This window comes from Cryptomeria japonica, chromosome 6 (assembly GCF_030272615.1).
Source record: "Cryptomeria japonica chromosome 6, Sugi_1.0, whole genome shotgun sequence".
NCBI classification, from domain to species: domain Eukaryota; kingdom Viridiplantae; phylum Streptophyta; class Pinopsida; order Cupressales; family Cupressaceae; genus Cryptomeria; species Cryptomeria japonica.
The window spans coordinates 246,557,539-246,579,993 of NC_081410.1; the positions used below are offsets into that span (position 1 = coordinate 246,557,539).

The window sequence follows — 22,455 nt, forward strand, 5'->3', positions numbered from 1 at the left end:
ATATGTTTGCTTTAATGAGTCATATTGTTGAATCCGAGCCATCAAGTTTTGAAGTGGCTTCAAAACAGCAAGTACAGAGAGATGCAATGTTGGAAGAATATCAATCTATTGTTAAGAATGATGTTTGGGATATAGTTCCTAGACCTCAAGGTAAATCTGTTGTTTCTTCTAAGTGGCTGTTCAAAATTAAACATGCAGGTGATGGAAGTGTTGAAAAACGTAAAGCAAGATTTGTAGCTAGAGGGTTTTCTCAAAAGGAAGGTATAGACTATGAGGAGACTTTTGCTCCTGTAGCTCGGTACACTTCAATCAAAACTATTATTGCTATTGCAGCAGCTAAAGGATGGAAACTACATCAAATGGATGTAAAGACAACTTTCTTGAATGGTGTAATTGAAGAAAATGTATTTATTGAGCAGCCAGATGGTTTTGTGATTCATGAGAAAGAATCACATGTATGCATATTGAAAAAGGCTTTGTATGGCCTTAAGCAAGCTCCGCATGCATGGTATGAAAGAATTGATCATTATTTATTGAGCTTGGGTTTCCTCAAAAATGATGCAGATCCAAATATCTACTTCAAGGTAATTGATGAGAAAGCATTAAGTTTAGTTCTTTATGTTGATGATTGATTTCTTACTAGAGAGGATGATCTTATTTCTAAATGTAAGGAAGAGTTAGCTTCAAAATTCGAGATGAAAGATCTTGGCCTTATGCATTACTTTCTTGGTTTAGAAGTGTGGCAAAGATCAAATGAGGTTATCTTGAGTCAAGGGAAATATGCTATTGACATTTTGTAAAGATTTGGTATGTTACATGAGGTTGCAGCTAGTTCAGATTTAGTTGATCCAACTATGTATAGGCAATTGATTGGATCATTGATGTATTTAGTCAATACAAGGCCTGATATATGTTATGCTGTTAACACTCTTATTCAGTTCATGTGTGACCCTAGACAGATTCATTTTGTTACAGCTAAACATATATTGAGATATGTGCGTGGTACAGTGGGATATGGTCTGAAATATACTTCTTGTGAAGGTCTGAAATTGCAAGATTTTTCTTATTCAGATTGGGCAGGGTGTGTGTCTGACAAGAAGAGCACTTCGGTTGTTGTTTCAGCTTAGGTTCAACTATGATTTCCTGGTGCAGCAGGAAGCAATCATGTGTGGCTCAAAGTACAACATAAGCTGAATATGTTGCAGTTTGTGTAGTAGCACGAGAAGCAGTGTGGCTTCGAAAGCTCCTTGCAAGATTGTTTGGGCAGCCTTTGGAACCAACTATGATTCTTTGTGACAACCAAAGATGTGTAAAGCTTTCAGTTAATCCTGATTTTCATGATAGATCCAAGCATGTGGAGATCAAGTATCATTATTTAAGAGGTATGGTTCATAGGAAAGCAGTTGAGCTCAAGTACATTTGCACAGATAAGCAGACAATTGACATTCTCACCAAACAACTTCCTAGAGTGAAGTTTTCGTACTTTAGAGACAAGCTTGGCATTCTGGAGAATGATGCTCTTGCTGAGAGAGAGTCTCAGCTTCAGTGATTCTCATTTTATGTTGTAATGCTTTTTTCTTTGTGATGGAGAAATTTGAGGTGAAAGTCCTTGTAATGCATTTTTCCCCTGTGATGGAGAAATTTGAGGTGAAAGCCCTTGTAATGCATTTTTCTCTGTGACAGAGAAATTTGAGGTGAAAGCCCTTGTAATGCATTTTTCTCTGTGACGGAGAAATTTGAGGTGAAAGCCCTTGTTGCTCTTTCCACTCATGGGAGTAGCCATAGTGGATGTCATGTTGAGAGACTCCATGACAACATCACGTTGAGTGACTCCGTGATGAGAGCTTGTGTTTGTTACACTCATGGGTGTAGCCATGGTGAACATCATGTTGAGTGAATCCATGATGTTAGCACGCTGAGAGAATCCGTGATAAAGTTTTGTTTTCTTCTTACACATATGGGTGTAGTCATTGTGTTTGTCATGTTGTGAATCTTCATCTAATGACATCTCCTTTGCTAAGAGGGAGTGTTAATGTTGATAGCAGCAGGCAACTTCATTATTCCTGCGATGGTTGTGAATTCATATTGCCGATGTTTTTCATTTATCGTGTATGAGCTCTTCTCAATTCGTTCTACTGTTCGATAATATTGAATTTTGCTAAGTTGGAAGTGTAACGAGCTTTGATATATGTCACCATCCTTGTGTATTGACTATGACTCATGGGAGCCTCGAGCTTAATGATTGCGTCTTCCTCCTTTATCGTTTTTCTTCCATCGAGAGGTGTGGCGGTGTCTACAGCTGCACGTCTCTTCTTGGTAACGGTTTGTGAAGCGGGATGAATGGTAATTGTTGTCATGGGCTTTTCGTATTCCACCGCCCTAGATATTCTTCAAGCTTTGTCGTGTCCATATAGACGTGGTGCGATTTAATTTTGTGGTGCATGAAGTTCTTCAGTGAGATCATATTGATCATATGCATCTGTGATCATTTGATATGATGAGTTTCTTGTCAGGCTCTTAATCAGCGCTTCAGTATCTTCTCAATAATTTTGTATCTTTTCAGCTCTTTGTATTCTATTGGTGAATGATTATCCCTGTTGCAGGAAGTTTATATGTTGTTTGTCTTGTAGAAGCTTCAGTCATTCTTGATCAGTTTTCAGATTCTATAGTTGATTGTTAAATGCTAACAATCGAGTTTAGTTCTTTGCTTACTTAATCTTGTGAGCATTGTATCAGATTTGTGACAATAATAAAAGGTTCATTTTTGGTGTGGCTGGTTTTTTCACCCTCAGGTGGAGGGTTTTCCCAGGATAAAATTGTGTCTATATTGTTCTTATGAGTTTTCTGAGTTTTTGTCTTCCTGGTTCTAACTTTAACAAAATGACCCAAGAGCTAGACACGGGGTCTTTCTGTTTTGTAACTGTTATTTTTGGATCAGGTTATAGTTTCTGCAATTGGCCTTAAATCTTAGAGACACCTCAGATGTTTGTGTGATACTTCATGTTAACAATTTTCTAGCAATTTATGAATTGTGATGACGATTTTTAAAGGAAAACATCATAAACTCATCATGGTTGCCAGCTAACTATTCTAATAGGATTCTGCATCGTGATGTGATTTTGTACTCAATTTGTATTCAGATGAATCAAATTTAATAGAAAACACTTTTGTACTTATTAGATAAATTTTGTCATTGAATTTTGCAAACAAATGTGTTTTCAAAGTAGTTTAAGAAATTTTTTATGTTGCCAAGTTGCAAGTTTTGGTTTTGTCACGTCGCTTAAAAGATAGGAACAAAAGGATCATGTGAAGCTTCTTTGGGTTAATAACAAAGAGCAATCTTTGCTCTCTCATCCTGAAAGCATTGTCACACCAACTACTCTTTGACAAGTTCATTGGACACATCTATCTAGGATAGGGAAACCTTGCCGTTGAGGATAAAAGAACTCAAACAACAATCCAAAATAGCTATTAGTTTTCTTAACTAGTATTACGTGGACCCAATTGGGCTACAAATGCTTGAAATTATGCCATTGGTGCAATTCTTGGATAAGAAGATGAAGACGGAGGAAAATATGCCATTTATTTCATTAAAAAATGAGAGCAGCATAAATATGGCAAGAAGCATTTTGTGTGATGTGGGGCAAAACCAATTATGCCAACATGTGTGGGTGGGTGGGCTAGGGACGGCCTGTGTGCTCAAGTGACTTGATTGTTCCAAGCTAGGAGGGAAGTAGGGGGCCGACTGTATGATGGACATCATGTTATCTAACAACAGCGGATCGAATATGCCACACCACGCCAGAATATTCCCTCATTTGTTGGAAAATAAAATAGGTGTCAGAATATTCCATCCACACTATATAGAACTATCATGACATTATTTATATTAAATTTTACATTATATATAGATGTTGACATATTTATTATTTCTATATCATGCTAGCAGATTTCCATGTGGTCTGATGTGTATAATGAGTGTATAGGAAACATATATTAGCTAATTTGAGTTAATTCAAATTAATAAATATTTAATTTATATATATGTCTGCAGAGAGAGAGAGAGAGAGAGAGAGAGAGAGAGAGAGAGAGAGAGACTTTGCCCATTTCAAGTGTTAACATGATGAAACTAATACATAGCTCCTTTCAAGCAACTATACCAGAAACTAATACTGGAAGACCAATAGTTACATTTTATTATTCCACCTTAAGTTATCTCCATACTAGAAGCCAACAATAAAAGACCAAGAGTCACATCTTAGAATTCCATATTAGATGTCTCCATGGGGATTTGAAATTGGGTCTCCACAATGAAAACTCAATGCTTTAACCAATTGAGCTCAACCCCTTCGCAAATACAAGCATCTTCTCTAAGATCATTAGATTTACTTTATGAATCATTTGATTGTAACTGTAGTAGCATTAATCAGAATTGGGATCGACTCAGAATAATAGTATATCAAAAATATAAATGGAATTTAATTACTTGGGATTTAATTAGGAGAAACTAGAGAAACTAAAAAATACTAAAATATAGACTTTTTGACATGTAGGCTTTTAAGCATTGTTTTTTATTTGTGTGAGATGAATTTTTATTTCTTTACCTAAGATGGACATACATGAAAAAGAAGAAGAAGAAGAAGAAGAAGAAGAAGATTGTTTCTATATGGCAAGAGGGCATTACATCTATGAAATCACTTTCGGAGTTTATCTTAATTCAATGAATTTCAGCTGTTGGCCTTGTTTGAAATAACTTGACGTGCACTATATCTTTCTTATGCATCTAGATTTATTTAAGTTGCTAATCTTAAAATCGAGTTTTAAATTTATCATCTTCTATTCTAGTGGTATATATAGAAGAATATGTTGTTTCTTTGATGTCAACATGATCATTCTCATCTTAACTAATCACAGTATTAATGATTTTGAAGTTTAGAACTTTATATTTTGTTAGTCATATAGATGTAGTTTGTAAAACTATTCTGTAACTCTATTTAGGATTGTGAATATTCTATGAAGTTAAAAAAAAATGTGTAATGCAGCTTCTTTCGGGGGCAACGCTACTTGGAGGTGCACTTTGTTTTTCTGCATTTCTTATGAAGAAGCTCTATGGCTTCATACCACTTTTTGCAGCTGGAGAACTACTAATTTTTGCCACACAGGTAGGCATCTTCAAGGGTTATTTTGAAATATAGAATTTCATCTGTTTCAGAAGTTTATGTATAATGCTTTATTTTCACATTGTTTAATAGAAGCATTTTCAAATGCATTATTCTACATACAAATACTATAAATATTATTTGCATGTTTAATATCTAAAATATATCAAGAAATATTTAATAGCTATTTATTTGAATGAGCATTCTCCTACATCTGAAAAAATATGAGGGCATATTATTTGTATTTTCTGTTGTGAAACTGTACAAAAGAAATTGCATTCACATACACAACATATTCATTCATGTAATGCTTAGTGAGCTTTTTTTTATTATAAGGCTCATTCTTTGTAATGTAAGCAGTAGTATTATGGTCACAGGAATTATATGTTTTTTAATGTTAAAAAAGGTCATTCATGCAATATGAAGCCCACATATTAGGTGGGGAGTGATTAATGTGACATATCCATGTCTTGCTATACATTAGGGTTCTTCCCTATCATTATTTATCCATCTACTTTTCATATCAATACAACTATCTATTTCGAGAAGTGTTTCCAACTTTTTCCCATCTTTTGGATTTGTAGGTTGATACTATATTATGGTGGGTAGGTGCTCCTATTTATCTTATTCTTGTGTAGTTGTGCTTGCCAATGTTGCATGTATGGTACAATTGAAATATGTTAAAGAAGGTCACTAATGCAATATGAAGCCCCCATATTGGGTGGGGAGTGATTAATGTGACATATCCATGTCTTACAATACATTAGGGTTCTTCCCTATCATTATGTATCCATCTACTTTTCATATCAATAGAACTATCTATTTGGAGAAGTGTTTCCAATTTTTTTCCATCTTTTGGATTTGTAGGTTGATACTATATTTTGGTGGGTAGGTGCTCCCATTGATCTTATTCTTGTGTAGTTGTGCTTGTCAATGTTGTTGTGTAAGGTTCTTGGGTAGAGGCCAATCCATGATAGCTTGGATTTTCTCCGGATCACTCTGACACCCTTTGCACTGATGATATGCCCCAAATAGAGTAACTTTGTCTTCCCAAACTCGCACTTGGACTCCTTGGGATACAAGGACTCCGTTTCCAAAATGTCCAACACCACTTCCAAGTGTCTCAAGTGCTCATCCCAAGACCAATTGTAAACTAGAATGTCATAAAAAAATATTAGAACAAAGCTCTGCAACTGATGTTGGAACACCTTGTTCATACAAGATTGGAATGTGGCTGGTGCATTGGTTAGGCCGAATGGCATAACCGGGAACTCAAAATGGCCACAGTGACACTTGAATGCTGTCTTCTCCACCTCCTCCTCCTTCATCTGTATCTGATGGTATCCAGACCTCAAGTTGATCTTGGAGAAGTAACATGCCTTGTGCAGCTAATCAATCAACTCATCTATGTGGGGTATAGGGTATCTATTCTTTATTATCTTCTTATTTAGGGCTCGGTAGTCAATGCACATGCGAAGAGTCCCATCCTTCTTCTTGACTAACACAATTGCTGATGCAAATGGGCTCTTACTAGGTCTAATATGCCCTATATCAAGCAACCCCTTTATTGTTTTCTCTATCTCATCCTTGAGTCGCTTGGGGTGTCTGTAAGGGGTAATGATGATGGGTTTGGCTACCTCCTCTAACTCAATAATATGCTCAATACCCTTGTCTGGTGGAATGTCATGAAGCACCTTACTGTGTTTAGTCAATACCTCCTGAATCTATGGGGGATAATCTCTCTTTTGCTGCTCAACTGCGGTAGGTATCAACACTCACACTACTGCCCACTCAACCTGATCATGTCTAATTAATCTCTCCATCCTCCTCAAAGATACCATGCGTTGGCTCCTATTGGACATTCCTCTCAACACATGCTTCCCACCATTCACCTCAAATCTCATCTCCATGTTACGAAGATTGAGTGTGAACTCCTCAATAGCATGAAGCCACTTCATGCCTAACATTATCTCCATTTCTCCAATGTGCACCACATAGTAATCCGCCTGGAACACATAATCATTAAGCTGTAAAGTCAAGTTAGGGATCCTCTTGGTACAAGTAAGAGTGAAACCATCTGCTACCTTCACTCGAAATCCCTCAATCTCCTCGCCCTTGACTCTCCTCTTGGCCACTAACCCCTCATCAATAAAGTTATATGTAGCCCCTGTATCTAGTAAGGTAATCATTCGCTACCCACTAAGAACTCCACGAATCCTAAAAGACCCCTCACGCTGAATGCTAGAGAGTTGTGCCATAGGTCTATCATCCTCCTGCTCCTTAACTGAACCCTTGGAAGCACTCTCTGCTTCTCTGTCATAAATCTCAGTATGCTGGTCTGAAATTTCAGAATTGGTATCATCAGCTGAATAATATTCCATTTCATTTGCCTTTCCTTTTAGAGGGCATTTATGTTTAGGATCCCATGGTTCTTTGCATTTGAATCATAGTTTCCTATGTCTCAAGTCATTCAATGTCTCATCATCATTCTTTTGGAAAGGCTTCCTTTGCGGATCTGTATTCTTATAAAATGGTTTCTTATCCTTATTACTGGAGAATGGTTTAGATGAAAATTTACTCCTTGGGGCAGCAAGCTCCATGCTACGGACTTTCTTCATGGCCTCCTGTAAAGTGGGCGGATCAAAGGCTTTTAGCCATCCACGTAAAGGCTCGATGAGTCCCTCAATGAAGAGCACCACTAACCACCTCTCTGAGATATAAGAAACCATCATTGACAGTCTCTGGAAATCAACAATGTAGGTTTCTAAGGATCCGTACTATTTGAGCTGTGCAAGCTCTCTAAAATACATCTCTGGGTCCTTTTTGTCAAACCGGTCAATGAGCTTACTGGTGAATTCATCATAAGAGGTGATGGAACGGTGACCCAAGGTAATCAATCCATGATACCACCACTCGTATGCCACACCATCCAAATGCAAGGTAGCGAACTTAATTGCCTCCTCTTCTGTCATGGGTCTCAGAGACAGGTAGTTATCAAGTTTTGCACCCAAGCTCTAGGTGAGCACCTATCTCCTCCATCAAAATGAGGCAAGGTCAACTTGCCCACAACCTGCTGAAAATCTCTTTGTCCCTGTGGAGTCCGATATTCTTCTCTGCCTGTAAAACCAGCCTTGTGTTTTTTTTGCTCAATGAACTGGTCAAGGGTCAATAACTCCCTAACCTCTGGTGGAAGAGTCATATATTCTGTATAGTGGTGTTGGATCTCCTTAGCTACAAAGATCTGTAGATTAGGCCCTCGGCCTTGCTGAATGGGTGCCTCCTCATGTGGGATGAAGGAAGGTTGCAAAGGCCTTGGTATAAGACTGTTGGTGGTAGTGGGTATGTTGTATCTTATCTCCCTGTGACTGATTCTGCTTGGCCATCTGACCCAACAATTGAGACATCATGTACATCATGGTATCATATTTCTTCTCAATCCTAGTGTTAGGGCTGATTGACCTAGACCTCTCCTTATCCTTCTCAGCCATGCTAGCTGTACTACCTTCATTGTCACTGGAATCTCTCCTCTGCGCCCCTAAAATACCAGAAAGTGTTTCCCCTTTTGGAATCTGTGGTGGCTGCCATTGAACGTGGTATTCCTTAGTATAAGTCTGAATTGGTTTACCACTCATCAAAGGTCTCTTCTATCCACAGGATGGCAGGGGTTTGCTGAGCTCTAATACCCACTGTAGTATGCCACCCCAATCTGCTGATACAAATCTGAATTTTTTGAAAGGTTTGGATTTTTTTTTTTTCTGATTTTTTTTTGAGTTTTTTTTTTGAAGTTTTGATGCTTTGCTAATAGGTAAAATAAATAAAACATAGGTAAACAACTGCTGGAATTAAAGGAAATGAAAAACTATTGCAATTAGAGACCAATAAATCAATTTTCTTTGTTGGATAATAGGCTGGTTACATACCCTTCCCACATAATGAGGTAGTCTGAAGTTTTGACAGCATATAATGGCAATTTTGAGGCCTGATCTGCATTTTCAGTACTGACAAATTCTGATCTGCTCCTTATTTGATCATCAAACCCTCACCTTCAGCTGGTAAAGTCGTTCCTTGCTGCAAATAAGGCAATGGTTGGCTAATTTGCTGTCATGGGCTGTTTGTGGTATCTCCAATGATGTATATCTGCTCTGGAACCACTCTAATCTGCCCTTTAATCAGTCTGAACCACCGTGTTTTGCCCTCAACAATGCTGGAAATGAAGAATTTATTTGATAGAATACCCTTGGATGATCTTGCACACCTGTAGGCATTCAAACCCCTGAGAATTTTTGCTCCCCAAAGCCCCAATTTCACTTTTGAAACCCTTCCATGGTTTCACACAAGCTGCTGCTCCAAAAAGCAAATCATAATAATGAAAAATAATGCAGCCAAACTCACTTTATCCTCTCCTTGGATTGAATTTTCCCCAAAAAGCATCTTTTTAGCATATTCCCTCTCATGAAGAGAATTGAACCTCTTAGGGAAGCCTTTATGTTTAATGCTTAAGTTGTATTTAAAAGAGACAAGTTATGTCTCTAGGCATCATGTGATCCAAGGGGAGCCACCTTTTAATTTAATATATTGATATGAATTACTTATTAAATCAAATGGACATATTAAGTCCTTATTATAATATTCAGTTTATTCCTCAAATATGACACCCAATCACCTCCAAATTGAAACTGGGGGTGCCACTCGTACCTGGGGTGATGACTGGGCATAGAACTCCATCTGTCAGTTCCCCCTAAAATCTAAGAATCCTCCTCCACGGCTAAGGAATCATCCCTTTATACCGAAACTGACATCACTGGCCTCCTGTCAAACCTCCTAACATCCCAGTGGGTGCACTGGTGATTGCCAGTCTTCTCCTAAAACATAGGAACCTGCCTAAAAATTAGGAGGCACTTCCAAAACAACTTAGGATGCTCCTAGTGACTCCTACTATGCTTCCCCACACTTCAGGTGAATTGATAGTCATTCCCTAAAAAATAGGAACCCTTCCTAAAAAATAGGAAACTGGCTCAAGACTCCAAAAATGACTCAAATACACCCCCAAAGGCTCCTGGTCCACTATATAAGTCCCCTGTCCACTATATTAGCCTACGGGGACTCCTGTCAATAGGCTAATCCTACTACAACTCAACTGTCTTAGGAAGGGGACATGACACCTTATGCTCCACAGTCAGGAAATAATGCTCTAGTTGAAAGTGACCTGAACCATATGGATCCATTGATGTCCACAGAGCACTATACGTTTCTTGTAACAGAAAAACTTCCATGAAGTCAGTGACAAAAGTGCACCCTCCAACTACCACCCTACCACCCTTTGAGTGGTAAGGATCCCAAGTGGCTGAATACCAAATTATGCTTCTATTTGAGAATGACCTAAGCTACGTGATATGTCCACAAAGAATATTCTGTGCACATTGTAAGTCTGTAAATTATATCCATAGATTAGTGTTGTAGGGTTTTAGTTTAGTTTTCTGTTACAAGGGAGCTTCCCCTTCCAACTTAAAGAAATATTATAACTTGTTTTATTTTGTATTGCCCCAAAATGATAAAATAAACACCATTCAATATTTGCTGAAGTTGGGCTTTTGCTGCTGAAATTATTTTTACAGTGGTGGAACTCAGATATCTTGTGCTTTTCCCATCAAGGAAAAAAATGCGCAGGGACATTACCCATTGTAGTGTCCCTCAATGCAAACTTCTTAACTATAGGGGATACCTATACCTGACGATAATATTGGCAAAGCTGAGTAATAATCATTCATATTATCATCCCTGACTGAAATAGATGTTGATGATAGACTTTTTTTGACGATTGCTGTTGATATTGACTATTGTGAGGTTATACCATCTTCGATCTCAAGAGAAGGCATGAAGGGACACAAACTGTATAGCCTTTCCTTTGCCATTGCAACAACTCACAATTTTTATGTGCTTGACCTTAAGAGTAATCCTCCAAATAGGTGGACCTTGGTTCTAGCTAGATTTTTTAATTTATTGTGTTTTAGAGAAACATTCATTTTCCTTCCCTTTTCCTCCACGGTCAGAAAATCATGTTTCTAGTTGAAAATGACTTGAGCTATATGGATCTATTGATGTCCACAGAGCACTATATGTTGCTTGTAACAGAAAATCTTCCATGAAGTCAGTGACAAAAGTGCACCCTCCAACTACCACCCTTTGAGTGGTGAGGATCCCAAGTGGCTGAATACCAAATTATGCTATTAGTTGAGATTCTGAGAATGACCTAAGCTACACGAGATGTCCACAGAGCACTATATGTTGATTATAACAGAAAAATTTCCACAAAGTTAGTAACAAAGGTGTATCCTCCAATTACAACCCTTTGAGTGGTGAAGATCATGAGTGGCCACAGATTCTTTTGGTTCTAATGTTGCCTTTTTCTTTTTTATTGTGTTGTTTAGAATAACATTCATTTTCCTCCCCTTTTGCTCCATAGTCAGGAAATCATGTTTCTAGTTGAAATTGGCCTCATCTCTATCAATCCATTGATGTCCACAGAGCACCATATGTTGATTTTAACAGAGAAATTTGCACAAAGTCAGTGACAAAGGTGCATCCTCCAATTACCATCCTTTGAGTAGTGAAGACCCCTAAGTAATCAGCCATCCAAAGTTGCACACTTGGCAGCCAGACTGCAAGTTTGTTCAATCTTTTCCAAGTATAATTAAAAAATGCCACTTCTCCAGACTAATGTCCAACACCATATTTGTTATTTAATTAGGCTTATGGGTTTTAATACTTGCTTTGCAATAGAAAATTTGGATGTTGGAGCGGGAATAACTATACATCTGCCTTACTAATTTGATTGATATCAGTTTGGTATTTTCAGTTTCTTTTGTTATTACCATATGATTTTGTTTTCTCTTGCATTTACCTCTTTTAGTTCTCTATGATTAAGTTAAAATAGACATCATTCTTCACTTTAGTTGCTATCTGAAGTCACTTCTGCAGTCTACAAAGTTAACAGCGCAAGCTCTCTGTGCAAGGTTTTATTATTGTCGTACAGTTACATTCTATTGATATGTTCAGTCTTAGGTACAATGAACCCATTTTTCGAATTTGCAGTATTAATTGATTGGACACCTGTAGGCATCATATTGGGATACAAAGTCTGATGACACTATCTTCTTTTTACTCTGGTATTGACCTTGTTGAAGGTTCCTAAACTTGCCACTTGTGGAGTCCTTTGAATCCAATGATTGCTTTTGTACTGCATATCCTAGCTTCAAGGTCATAGGCCTTTAATAAAATTCCACTTTTTTCAAAATATTCAATTAGGGCCTTTTCCAACTTGACCATCAGTTCTTTTTAATATCAACTATATGGATTTACCGACTTAGAATTTCCTTGCTTTGTACTACTAGTTTCTGGCACTATTCAGATGGTTCAGTTTAGCTTTTTATTTCATTTGACCTGCAATATCCTCCTTATTTAGCATAGGGTAGGCTGTACTTTTCTTTTTAATACTGTAAGTACCAGATTCATCCACCCAATCTACTAAGTTGCCCAGTCCACTTTTCCAAGCTACCACGTTTGTTGACTTTGATTTGCTTCTGGACAGATTTTGAGGTTTTGTGTAAGCAACTCCAAGTTTCTTAAGCACCCGAGGTCATATATCCCTCATAAAATGCAGTGAAGTAGAAGATGAGAAGTCATTTCAAAGTCGTTTTATGCTTAATGCTACTGGATGGGCCCAGCAATCCAATTCTGTGAACCTGTTATGGGTCAAAATTCTTCCACGAGTGACGAGCCTGACAAAAGATTTGGCTATTGGAAGGCTCTCTTTGACCCAGATGCTTTTAGAGGGCCAATTAGTATGGGCAAAAGGTTTTAGGCAACAACCCTATAGTCTTCTTTGACCAAAAGCCAATTAAATGTTTTCTTCCATGGCTAAATTGTTGCATTTTCTATTTGAAGAACTTGTTCTCCTCAGATGCTATATGTAATACTAGTTTTTGTGGTTTAATTAAATTTTCATTTATTGTAAGGATGCCAATAATAAAATATAACAAGCTCGTAAGTTTCAGATCCTTTTGTTTTGAATAAAAAAGCATACTGGCCAAACAAGAACATTCTTGACAAATTGGCAAGGTCAATGCCAATGCAAATTGGTTGAAAAGCACACATCGAATTCCTGATGGTCATAAGATGCACGAAAAGAGCAATAATTAACACTTAATGATGTTCCATTCTTAATTATTTTAGACAATTCAAAATAATGGAAGTGCATACAAGAAAATAATTGTGTTGCTGATCATGGTGTATTTGTGGCATGTTTGATTGATTTTCAGGGCCCAGTCAATTATGTTGCACTCCACTGTGTAACTCCAAGCTTGAGACCATTAGCAATGGCAATGTCTACTGTATCAATACATATTTTTGGTGACGTACCATCGTCACCTCTTGTGGGTGTGCTCCAGGTTTGTCCTATTTCTTCGAACTACAGAATTTTTATTTACTTTATTGCCTGATCCTCCTGCAAATATGTTCAGTTAGTACATGCTATTATATTTCTATCAGAGCTATTTGATTTGTTCACGCGTTTAGAAAATTTGTTCTTTTTCAAGCAAACTATATTACTTGTTGATGGATGTTAGATATTTGTACGTTGTACAAAAAAGAGGTATTGGGTGTTCCCATGTAAAGCTTAACCAAAAAATCAACAAATTAGCAAAATGTAAACTACATGTCTTTAGATAGAGATTTACACAATTTATTAAAACTGTCTCAATAGCAGTATCAATAGCATACTATTTGTGCCATGCAAGATCCTTCTGAGCATAGATAACTTAATTGATACAATATAACCATATGATAACTATTGCAAACTGCAGAATATCTTAACTAACCAGAAACACATCTTGTCATTTGCTCAGTCTTCCAGGGTGACTGAGAGTCTCTGTGAGTTCCTCAGACAACTGAAGTAAACTACAGTGTTTCTCTGAGTTTATATATATATATATATGTCCACTATATATAAATAATATATAGGAGGCGGGTCAGGTGGGGTGAGGAGTAGGTGGGAGGACATTTAACTTTGTACTAAAAATAAATAAAAATAACTGTAATTTGGACAAAATGTAGAAGATTAAATATAGAATTGAGAACAAAGTCGATAGTTGATAATATAATCTCAAATGTCAAATCATAAACGTTAATGATAATTCAAAGTAGTTTATATCATAGTAGCATTATATGTAATATGTCCACTATATATGAATGTGTAAGAGGTGGGTCAGGTGGGGTGAGGAGTAGGAGGGAGGACATTTTGTTAAATTTAGTTGTGAAGCCACCCAGGATCAATGTGACTGAAGGAAAGCAAGACAAGAATCCAAGAGATGAACAAAACTCAGCACTCTCCTAGCACTCAACTAGACTCTTAATCTGAGTTAGTGTTCTCATTCTTAGTACTTAGCATAGGGAGAGGCGAGGGCTTGTTTATATAGAAAAATATGGGCATATAAAACCAAGAGGAATAATAACTCCCTGTAGCCCAATGGCAACTTAGGTAAAGACAAGAAATGGTTATGGGGAGGTGGCAAATAAATCCAAAAGAGGGTGTGACATTCAACCATCCAAATGTGGGTGTGAATGACACATTTGATTGTAGGATTTTGCCACATGTCCTCACCCTAACCATTATATTATAACCTAAGCAAGCTTAATAATGTGTAGGGAAAATAAATATTCCCTAACATAAGAGAAAATAAAAACCTACACTAACACATTTAACTATGTACTTAATCAAACTAGTTTATATCTTAGTAGCATTACTCAGAATCATAATTTTGTTGACAGACGAAAAGTATAAAGGGAACTCTATTATGTGGAATTTAATCCACAAGATATGTTAAACTTTATGGGAAACCACTTTATGCTCAATCAACAAATTTTGATACTATTACATGGATGGTGTAGTACTTAAAAAATATATCTTCTATTTTTTCTTTGAAGCACAAGGGTGAAATACAAAAGTAGCTCTTGAAGAATCAATATGACCTTGAAGAATTATGGAAGAGTTTCAACTAGATACATGTAAAAGTGCCATCTTACCATATTATAATTGAAGTTATTTTACTCTTTCTAAAGAATATCATTTCTAAAGAGAGAAAAGTGCGTTGAAGATCATGGGCATCTCACACTAAAGTCAAAATATTTCATCATAAAGTTCTCTCCAGTTCCATCATAAAAGCACATTGAAGATCATGCACACATTCTATATATTGGAATCTTAGCCATCACTTATTAAAACCTTTGTGCAATGATTGGCTTCTAGGTGATGCCATTTAGTGGGAGTATACCTGACAACACCTAGTGGCTAAATCCTAGACGTAAGACCTAAAAGGAAGAATATAAGACCTTTAGGCATTATATGCTCCAAATTCAATTTAATTCTTGGCCTTGAGTGGGAGTGTGCATGACAATGACATCTCTAGATGTAAGACCTCAAGCATAAAATAAGACCCTTGGGCATTTTAACACCTTGGTATGGCTAAATCCTTCGTTTTATTTCCTATGAGCATATTGTAAATTCTTCTTCTTGTAAATCTTCCACTTTCAAAAGCATTGTATTAATTCCTATGGGCACCTTGTATTAAGTCCTATGGGCACGATGTATTATGTCCTATGAGCACATTGTATTAAGTCCTACGGGTACCTTGTATTAAGTTTGACGGGCACTATGAACCCGGGGAGACGCTAATTTGAGGAGACTGGAGATCCAATATATGTTTTTAATAAGACTTCATAGCATCATTTTTAGAACATTGGGAATATAAATTATGACAAGATGACTTTCATGTAGCCTGTGATGCATGATCTTCGTGTTGGCATATATTTGTGTCCTTGTTTATCATTGTCAAAGAAAACCTACGTTATTGGGGTACTTCATTTTTTCTTTTATAGAAATCGACATGTGACGCCCCATACTAACATTAAGGGGGAGTGTTAGAACATAATGTTTTTAGTAGTCATACCCTTATAACATTTATATATTGTTCTAATACAAAGTTATAAAACCTTATCTATTATATACTTAGTACATATCCCATTTGAAATAATTATAATCTAATAACTTTTTGATTATTAATCATTTATGAATGGGGGTTATTGAAAAGGTGTGACTAGTGAAGCTACCCTTCCTCCTATATTTAAGGAGGTTCTCTCTCATTTGAGAGGGAGTGAATTTGGAGATTTATACAAGTCTACTATGCACAAGGGGTATTATTGGCCATGTGGTAGTAAGGAGAAGTGTCCCTGGGTTCAGTCTATTTATGATAGACTATAATTTGTAAGTGTTTTAATAAAATGATGTTTTATGGGTTTTTTACATGAAAGGGTTTTCCCCATGTATATAGTATTCAAAGTTGAATGTGATAATTGGATGAGGAATGCAAATACACATACATTTGTGCCCTTCATTTTTGAACAATGTGTTCGAGATGGAGAGCCCCTTTTGGAGAAGTTGCAATATCCCATCTAGCCATTAATGGCGCTTTTAGTTGTGTAGGGGGTAGGTAGGAATGACAGAAAAAAGGTGGGAATGTTGGAGTTTGGGTGTTAGAGATATTTCATGACTATTACCATTCATTAGGGATCAAGGTTTGGGTAGGAGGAATGCTAGGATGGTAAAGTCCAACATTTTGATAGGAATAAGGTCAAAACATGGTATTAAGTTAATATTGTAATGTTTCTATAATGGTCATCTTTGATGTTTAGTTAGTATTTAGAAACTCTCGTTTCTGTCTTTTATGTTTCTATTTATGATTGTTTCCGTTATGGAAAGATCGTCTTGTGTTCTCTATTTAAGGAGTCTTTTGTCTCCTTTGTAAATATCAAACTCTAAATTATTATAACATGGCATCAGAGTGGGTCGATGGGGGATTTTAAATTTTGGCGAATTAAAAAAAAAAATTCATGGCCTTTTGCTTGGAATTTTTTTCCAGATTTTTTTTTAATTGATTGTTATAATGAAAAAAGTCGTTGGTGGTTTTCTCTGTTTTTCGAGGGTTTGTTGTGAAATTCTTTAAGGAGTTCGTGGTAGATCTTCTTTTCAAATCATGGGGTATTTTGTTTGAAATCACGGGCGTCTGTTTAAATAATTGCGTGACCTTCCTAGCTCGTTTCCATTTGCGAATTTTGCATTTGCAAATCGTGATTGTTATTTGTGGAGCTCACACGACAGATCGTGTTTGCATCATCTTTTCCTATGGCCATGCGAAGGTTTAGTATTTTCTGCCACGTGAGGTTTTTTTTCAAGTTGCGACTGGTTTCACTTGCGTAACATTCCTTTTCGACTCTTTGTTTTTTGCAATGCGTTGTGGTTTTTTGTTCCACGAAATGGGTTTTTCAATCATGGTCCGTTTTCAAAGGCTCGTTTTTTTTGAGTTTTCAAAGTTCTCTACCCACAAAAGTGTTTTTGGCCACATTTTTTTGTGGGTCGAGACTTTGGTGACGACTCTCTAAAATCACGATGGATCTGGGTCTGAGGCGTTTTCTCTTGTGACTGTTATTTGTTCTTGAATGGGTTTTTCCACTAAACTTGGCTAGGGTTCCTTTCTATAGACCAAGCCTATTTTTGCACAATTTTGTGTTTTATAATTTTTTCCCAAAAAATTATTGCTTTTTTTTTTTTTTGATAAGTGCTATCTTTGTGGGGATAGCTCCCTTTATTGATTAGAAAGTAAAAAATATGTAGATCATTTATATAAGAGGCATAATAGCCCAACCTAAACCTAAACAGAACATCCACTACTCTATCACTTATCCAGCTTCTTACCTAAAACATTATTGTTAAGTTTTATTATTTTTTTCCTAAAAAATTATTGTTAAGTTTTATTATTTTTTCCTAAAAAATTGTCTGGGTTTTATAATTTTTTCCTAAAAAATTGTTTGGGTTTTTTCGATCCTCTCCAAAAAATCCGTGTCTTGGTTTTTTCAATTTTCTCCTCAAAAATCATGTCTGGGTTTTTTCAAATTTCTCGTCAAAAATCGTGTTTGGTTTCTTGCAATCTGTTTTAGGTCGTAGTGACCATCTGCAATAGTTTTTGATGGTTTTTTTACAAAATCGTGGCTATTGTTTTCTTTCAGACACAGTCGAGGGTTTGGCGATTTTTCCTCAAAATTGTGGTTTTTGCTTTTTGTCGATTTTTTTTCAACAAAAATCGATGTTTTTTGTGAATCTGATCTTTGTGTCTCTAGATAAAGGGAGGGACAACTTTGTTACCCAACAATAGGATTGTGGTTATCTTGGTTGTATCTAGTAGGCTCTTGTCACAACGCATTCTGAAGTGAAGGGGGCAGCCTTCTATGCTTTTGTGACCAACTGTATGGTAGTTAGTACAATGACCATTAAGGGAGGGTATTAAGATAATATTGTAATGTTTCTATAATGGTCACCTTTGATGTTTAGTTAGTATTTAGAAACTCCCGTTTCTATCTTTTGTGTTTCTATTTACGATTGTTTCCGTTATGGAAAGATCATCTTGTGCTCTCTATTTAAGGAATCTTTTGTCTCCTTCATAAATATTGAACTCTGAATTATTATAACACATGGTTTGGCAACAAGGCACACCAAAATAGTTAACTTTGATGCTTTGACAATTTATGTACACTTGAGGAATTTAACATACCTCCATACTAAGAACATTTTGGGACCTTAGGCAGTAGGTATATGGGGAATGAAAAGATAGTGCACATAGGTAAACTCTAACCAAGGGAGACATTGGAAATAAGAATATGGCGTTCATTTCACAAACACAATTTCTTTGAAAAGGGCTCATTACATACTCACTATGCTTTCATAGTGAGTTCTCCATACATTCTTGATGATCACTATCTTTCCCTTCAATAAATCTTTCAAACTACTTTTACATAGAATGCGTAAAATGTTGTCTACAAAAGGCTTGCATAAAAAGTGGAGTTGCAGACATGTTTAAAAATGTAAACATTTAAAATAAGGCATTTTTGAAAATCTAGGATATTTAAAAGGATATTCACGTGAGAGGAAAACAATATATTGAACATATTCCAATCTTATTTCTCCTAGCCCTACAGCTACTGAGTGCTCTTGTTGTAAAGCAACGTCCAACTCCACAAATGGAAATATTCCTGCCCTATGGAATAACAGCTAGATGCTCGACTACCTTATCAGGAAAAATGCTGCAGCTGTAAATTCTTTTTGTGTTGTCCTGTGTCCTTGAATTGGCTGGTTGCGTCTTTAAGAATAATGATTCCCATCTGCCTAGTAGCAGGATTGGTTTCAAGGAGGACAATAACTTTGCTGGTTCCTTTTACTTCTAGACAAAAATCATGGATGAAGTTCTGCTGAAGAATTTTGCAGTCTGTAACATGTACAAATCAGATCTAAAAGTCATTTAATGAGCCTTGTCATTTGACACCAGACATTTAAGTGATATCTTGCACACCACTTGCTGGAATTAGGGAGTTCTCTTGTTGCAGCTGAAGCAAACCCTCACACACAAGGCACAAAAAAAATAAAATGGCTCTAATGTCATATGAATTTTATCTAAGTTGCTCCTGGTTCGCACTTGGGTTCTGGTTCAAGATTTGGGTTCGTGGGTTTGACAAAATTTTTTTGGGGGTTTTGGGTTCGTTTTGGATTCGTTAGTACAGAAACATATAAAAATAAAAAAAATATATACATATATGCAGCAGTAGTTAACTTCAAAATACACCACTATGCTAATAGTCAAATAAAATAGCAAAATGCACCATCATATATTAAAGTTTTAGTTCAAATAACATAGCAAAACAGTAAAGACACCACCATATTAATGATTTAGTTCAAAAATAATAATGTCAGGCTACAACAATCAGCCATCCCTAATCAAATAACATATGGCTCATAAAAAATATCATCATCATCCTCCATATGCTGTGGTAGAGGTTGTAGGTTCTGGTATATCTCTCCATGGAAGTACCACCAACTATGAGCAGGAACCTTATTCTTGTCCCAAAGAGCTTCGAGACCACAATCATTTGTGCTTGAAAAACTCATGAATTCAGTCCTCACCTTGGGCCGTAGGTCTTGGGGAAAGAGTCTACAAATGGCTGCCTTGGACCCGTGAGCAACTTCAGGATCTCTATAAGGGGCAACTCTTGTGTCACTCTCTTGAAGAATTTGCTGACTATAATACTTCAAGCTCAATGCAAAGGCAAGGAGATGCAATGGATTGGTCATTTTGTTCCATCTCTCCACAATGATTTGTTGTATTTGTTTGAAATTTTTTTCTTCTGGATCTCTCTCTTTCATTTATGACAACTTTAATCCTCTCAATCATTGTGTCAATACCATCATATACCTCACTCAAACAAGGCCTATCCATGTCAATGTAATAGATCATGCTCAATATAGGATCTGTGAACTTATGGAGGTACTTGTGATGTCCCCTTCTTGCTGACATCAGTTCTTCAGTGAGGATTAGCCTATCATCCTGACCCTCGTAGGCTAATGAGGTTGGTTAGAGGGTCTCCTGAGGATTTGTATCATCTCCAGTGTTTAGAGTGCTTCAGTTTGGTCTTCGTTTGGCATCATTCGGACATTGTTTTCTCTACTTACTAGTTTTAGTAAGTCTTGAGATGCTAGAGATGGACCCTTGCTATTTTTAGTAAAGGGGGTATGGTCATATGCAGTCTCCTCATGTCAGCTCCATGTTCAGACGATGTGCAAAAACGTTGAGTAATAAAGGAGATATTAATGTTTATTTGGTTATGAGCTTATATTATAAAGTTATAATATAATTTTATATTATAACTTAAGTGACTTAAGTTGAGGGTCTTGGCATCATGAGAAGGGGGCCGTATTTTTAATTAATTGTGAGCACATAACCCAAGGTCATAATTACATTAAATGATGCCAATTTAATGTAATAACATTTAATGTTATTAAATGAGCTTTTTAGGAGAAATCGGACTTCCTTGAGGAATATATATTTTGACATGAAGAAGTTCGAATTATTATTGATTTTGGCATTCTTCTTTCATGACTATGGAGAGCAGAGACCAAGGGTTTCAGTTTTCTACGCCATTGGAGAACATGAAAATCTTCAGTGCTGCAGCCATTTGAATTGGTGAGATATCCAGTGAATTTGGCATCCAGAGGGAGCTTCATACAGAGGTTCCATTTGTGCAAATTGGTGAAGAATTATGAGGGTTCTACAGTTGTTTGAAGGGATTATATCTGCAGATTGAAGGACTAATCAGAACAGTCATCTCATACACTTGCTGGCACATTTTCCAAGGAGGTACGGCCTGCATATTTACAGCTACAGCAGCAGCCAGGAGGAGTATCAAGTCTAAGGGGGCGATTTTGACTATAGATTGTCCAATAAATTTCAATAAAATTAGGGAAGAAGCGCCTCATAGAGGATAAACCATCAACAAGCATCCCGAAGGCGAAATCAATTGTCTTGGAGAGGAATCGAATCATCAGAGGGTTGCTTTTTTGCAGAAGTTTTCCATCAGCAGCTATAATTCTTATATTTGGGTATGCAAGTGTTGTAGAAGTGTTAATTATTTTAATAAATGTTGGAGATGTATGATTGTAATTATCATTTCCTTGAATAATCTCAATATTTTCAGTTGCAATAGATTCATTAGCAATTTGGCATTTTCTTTTTCAATCAAACTCTCGCAAAAAACAAAAAAATTATAAAACATCAAAAAACAAAACAAATTCAATGGCAGTGTCAGAAGTTGGAACTGGTAGAGTTCTTACAGTACTCAACATTATCTCACCAAGACTCATTTAGTATCATTCTCCGAACATTTGTTGCCTTTGTAGTGCTGGATTGCTTCCATATGCTCCAATTGGGGTTGATTACCATGCTAGCTAGTTCCTCACGAACCTTCACCAGTCCTCTCAACACAAGTGTGTTGGAAGCAAAATGGGTCTCAGCAACCTATTTCAAAATCAAAATAAGAAAAAATTAAATTAGAAGGTTTGGTAAACATTTTTATTATTTAACTAAATTTAAAAATTAAAATTAACTTACCTTCATCAGCTCCAATCTTGAGAATTGCCTAAATATGCCTTGTGACTGTAGTGTCCCCTATTTATAAAGTGCCTTAAAATACTTTAATCACGGTTTTCAGTTCTTAGGATAAGGGTTTAGGATAGTTCCTTAGCTTCTGCTATAGTCAACTCGAAAAAACAAGGACAGAAAGATACGACAAATTACATAAAAAAAAGTGGTCACATAAATAGCTATATACAGAAATGACTAAGTAAAGCATAAAAGAGATTCAT

The 22,455-nt window shown here is 36.5% G+C and overlaps 1 protein-coding gene across 1 annotated transcript in view; it reads left to right on the forward strand.

Annotated features, from left to right (window-relative positions):
- Window positions 1-22,455, forward strand: part of LOC131079761 (probable sphingolipid transporter spinster homolog 2) — a 262,535-nt gene that overhangs the window by 191,750 nt on the left and 48,330 nt on the right. The window contains exons 13-14 of the mRNA XM_058017801.2: window positions 5,043-5,162; window positions 13,478-13,606. Coding sequence (XP_057873784.1) covers window positions 5,043-5,162; window positions 13,478-13,606 — 249 coding nt within the window. The remainder of the gene's footprint in view (window positions 1-5,042; window positions 5,163-13,477; window positions 13,607-22,455) is intronic.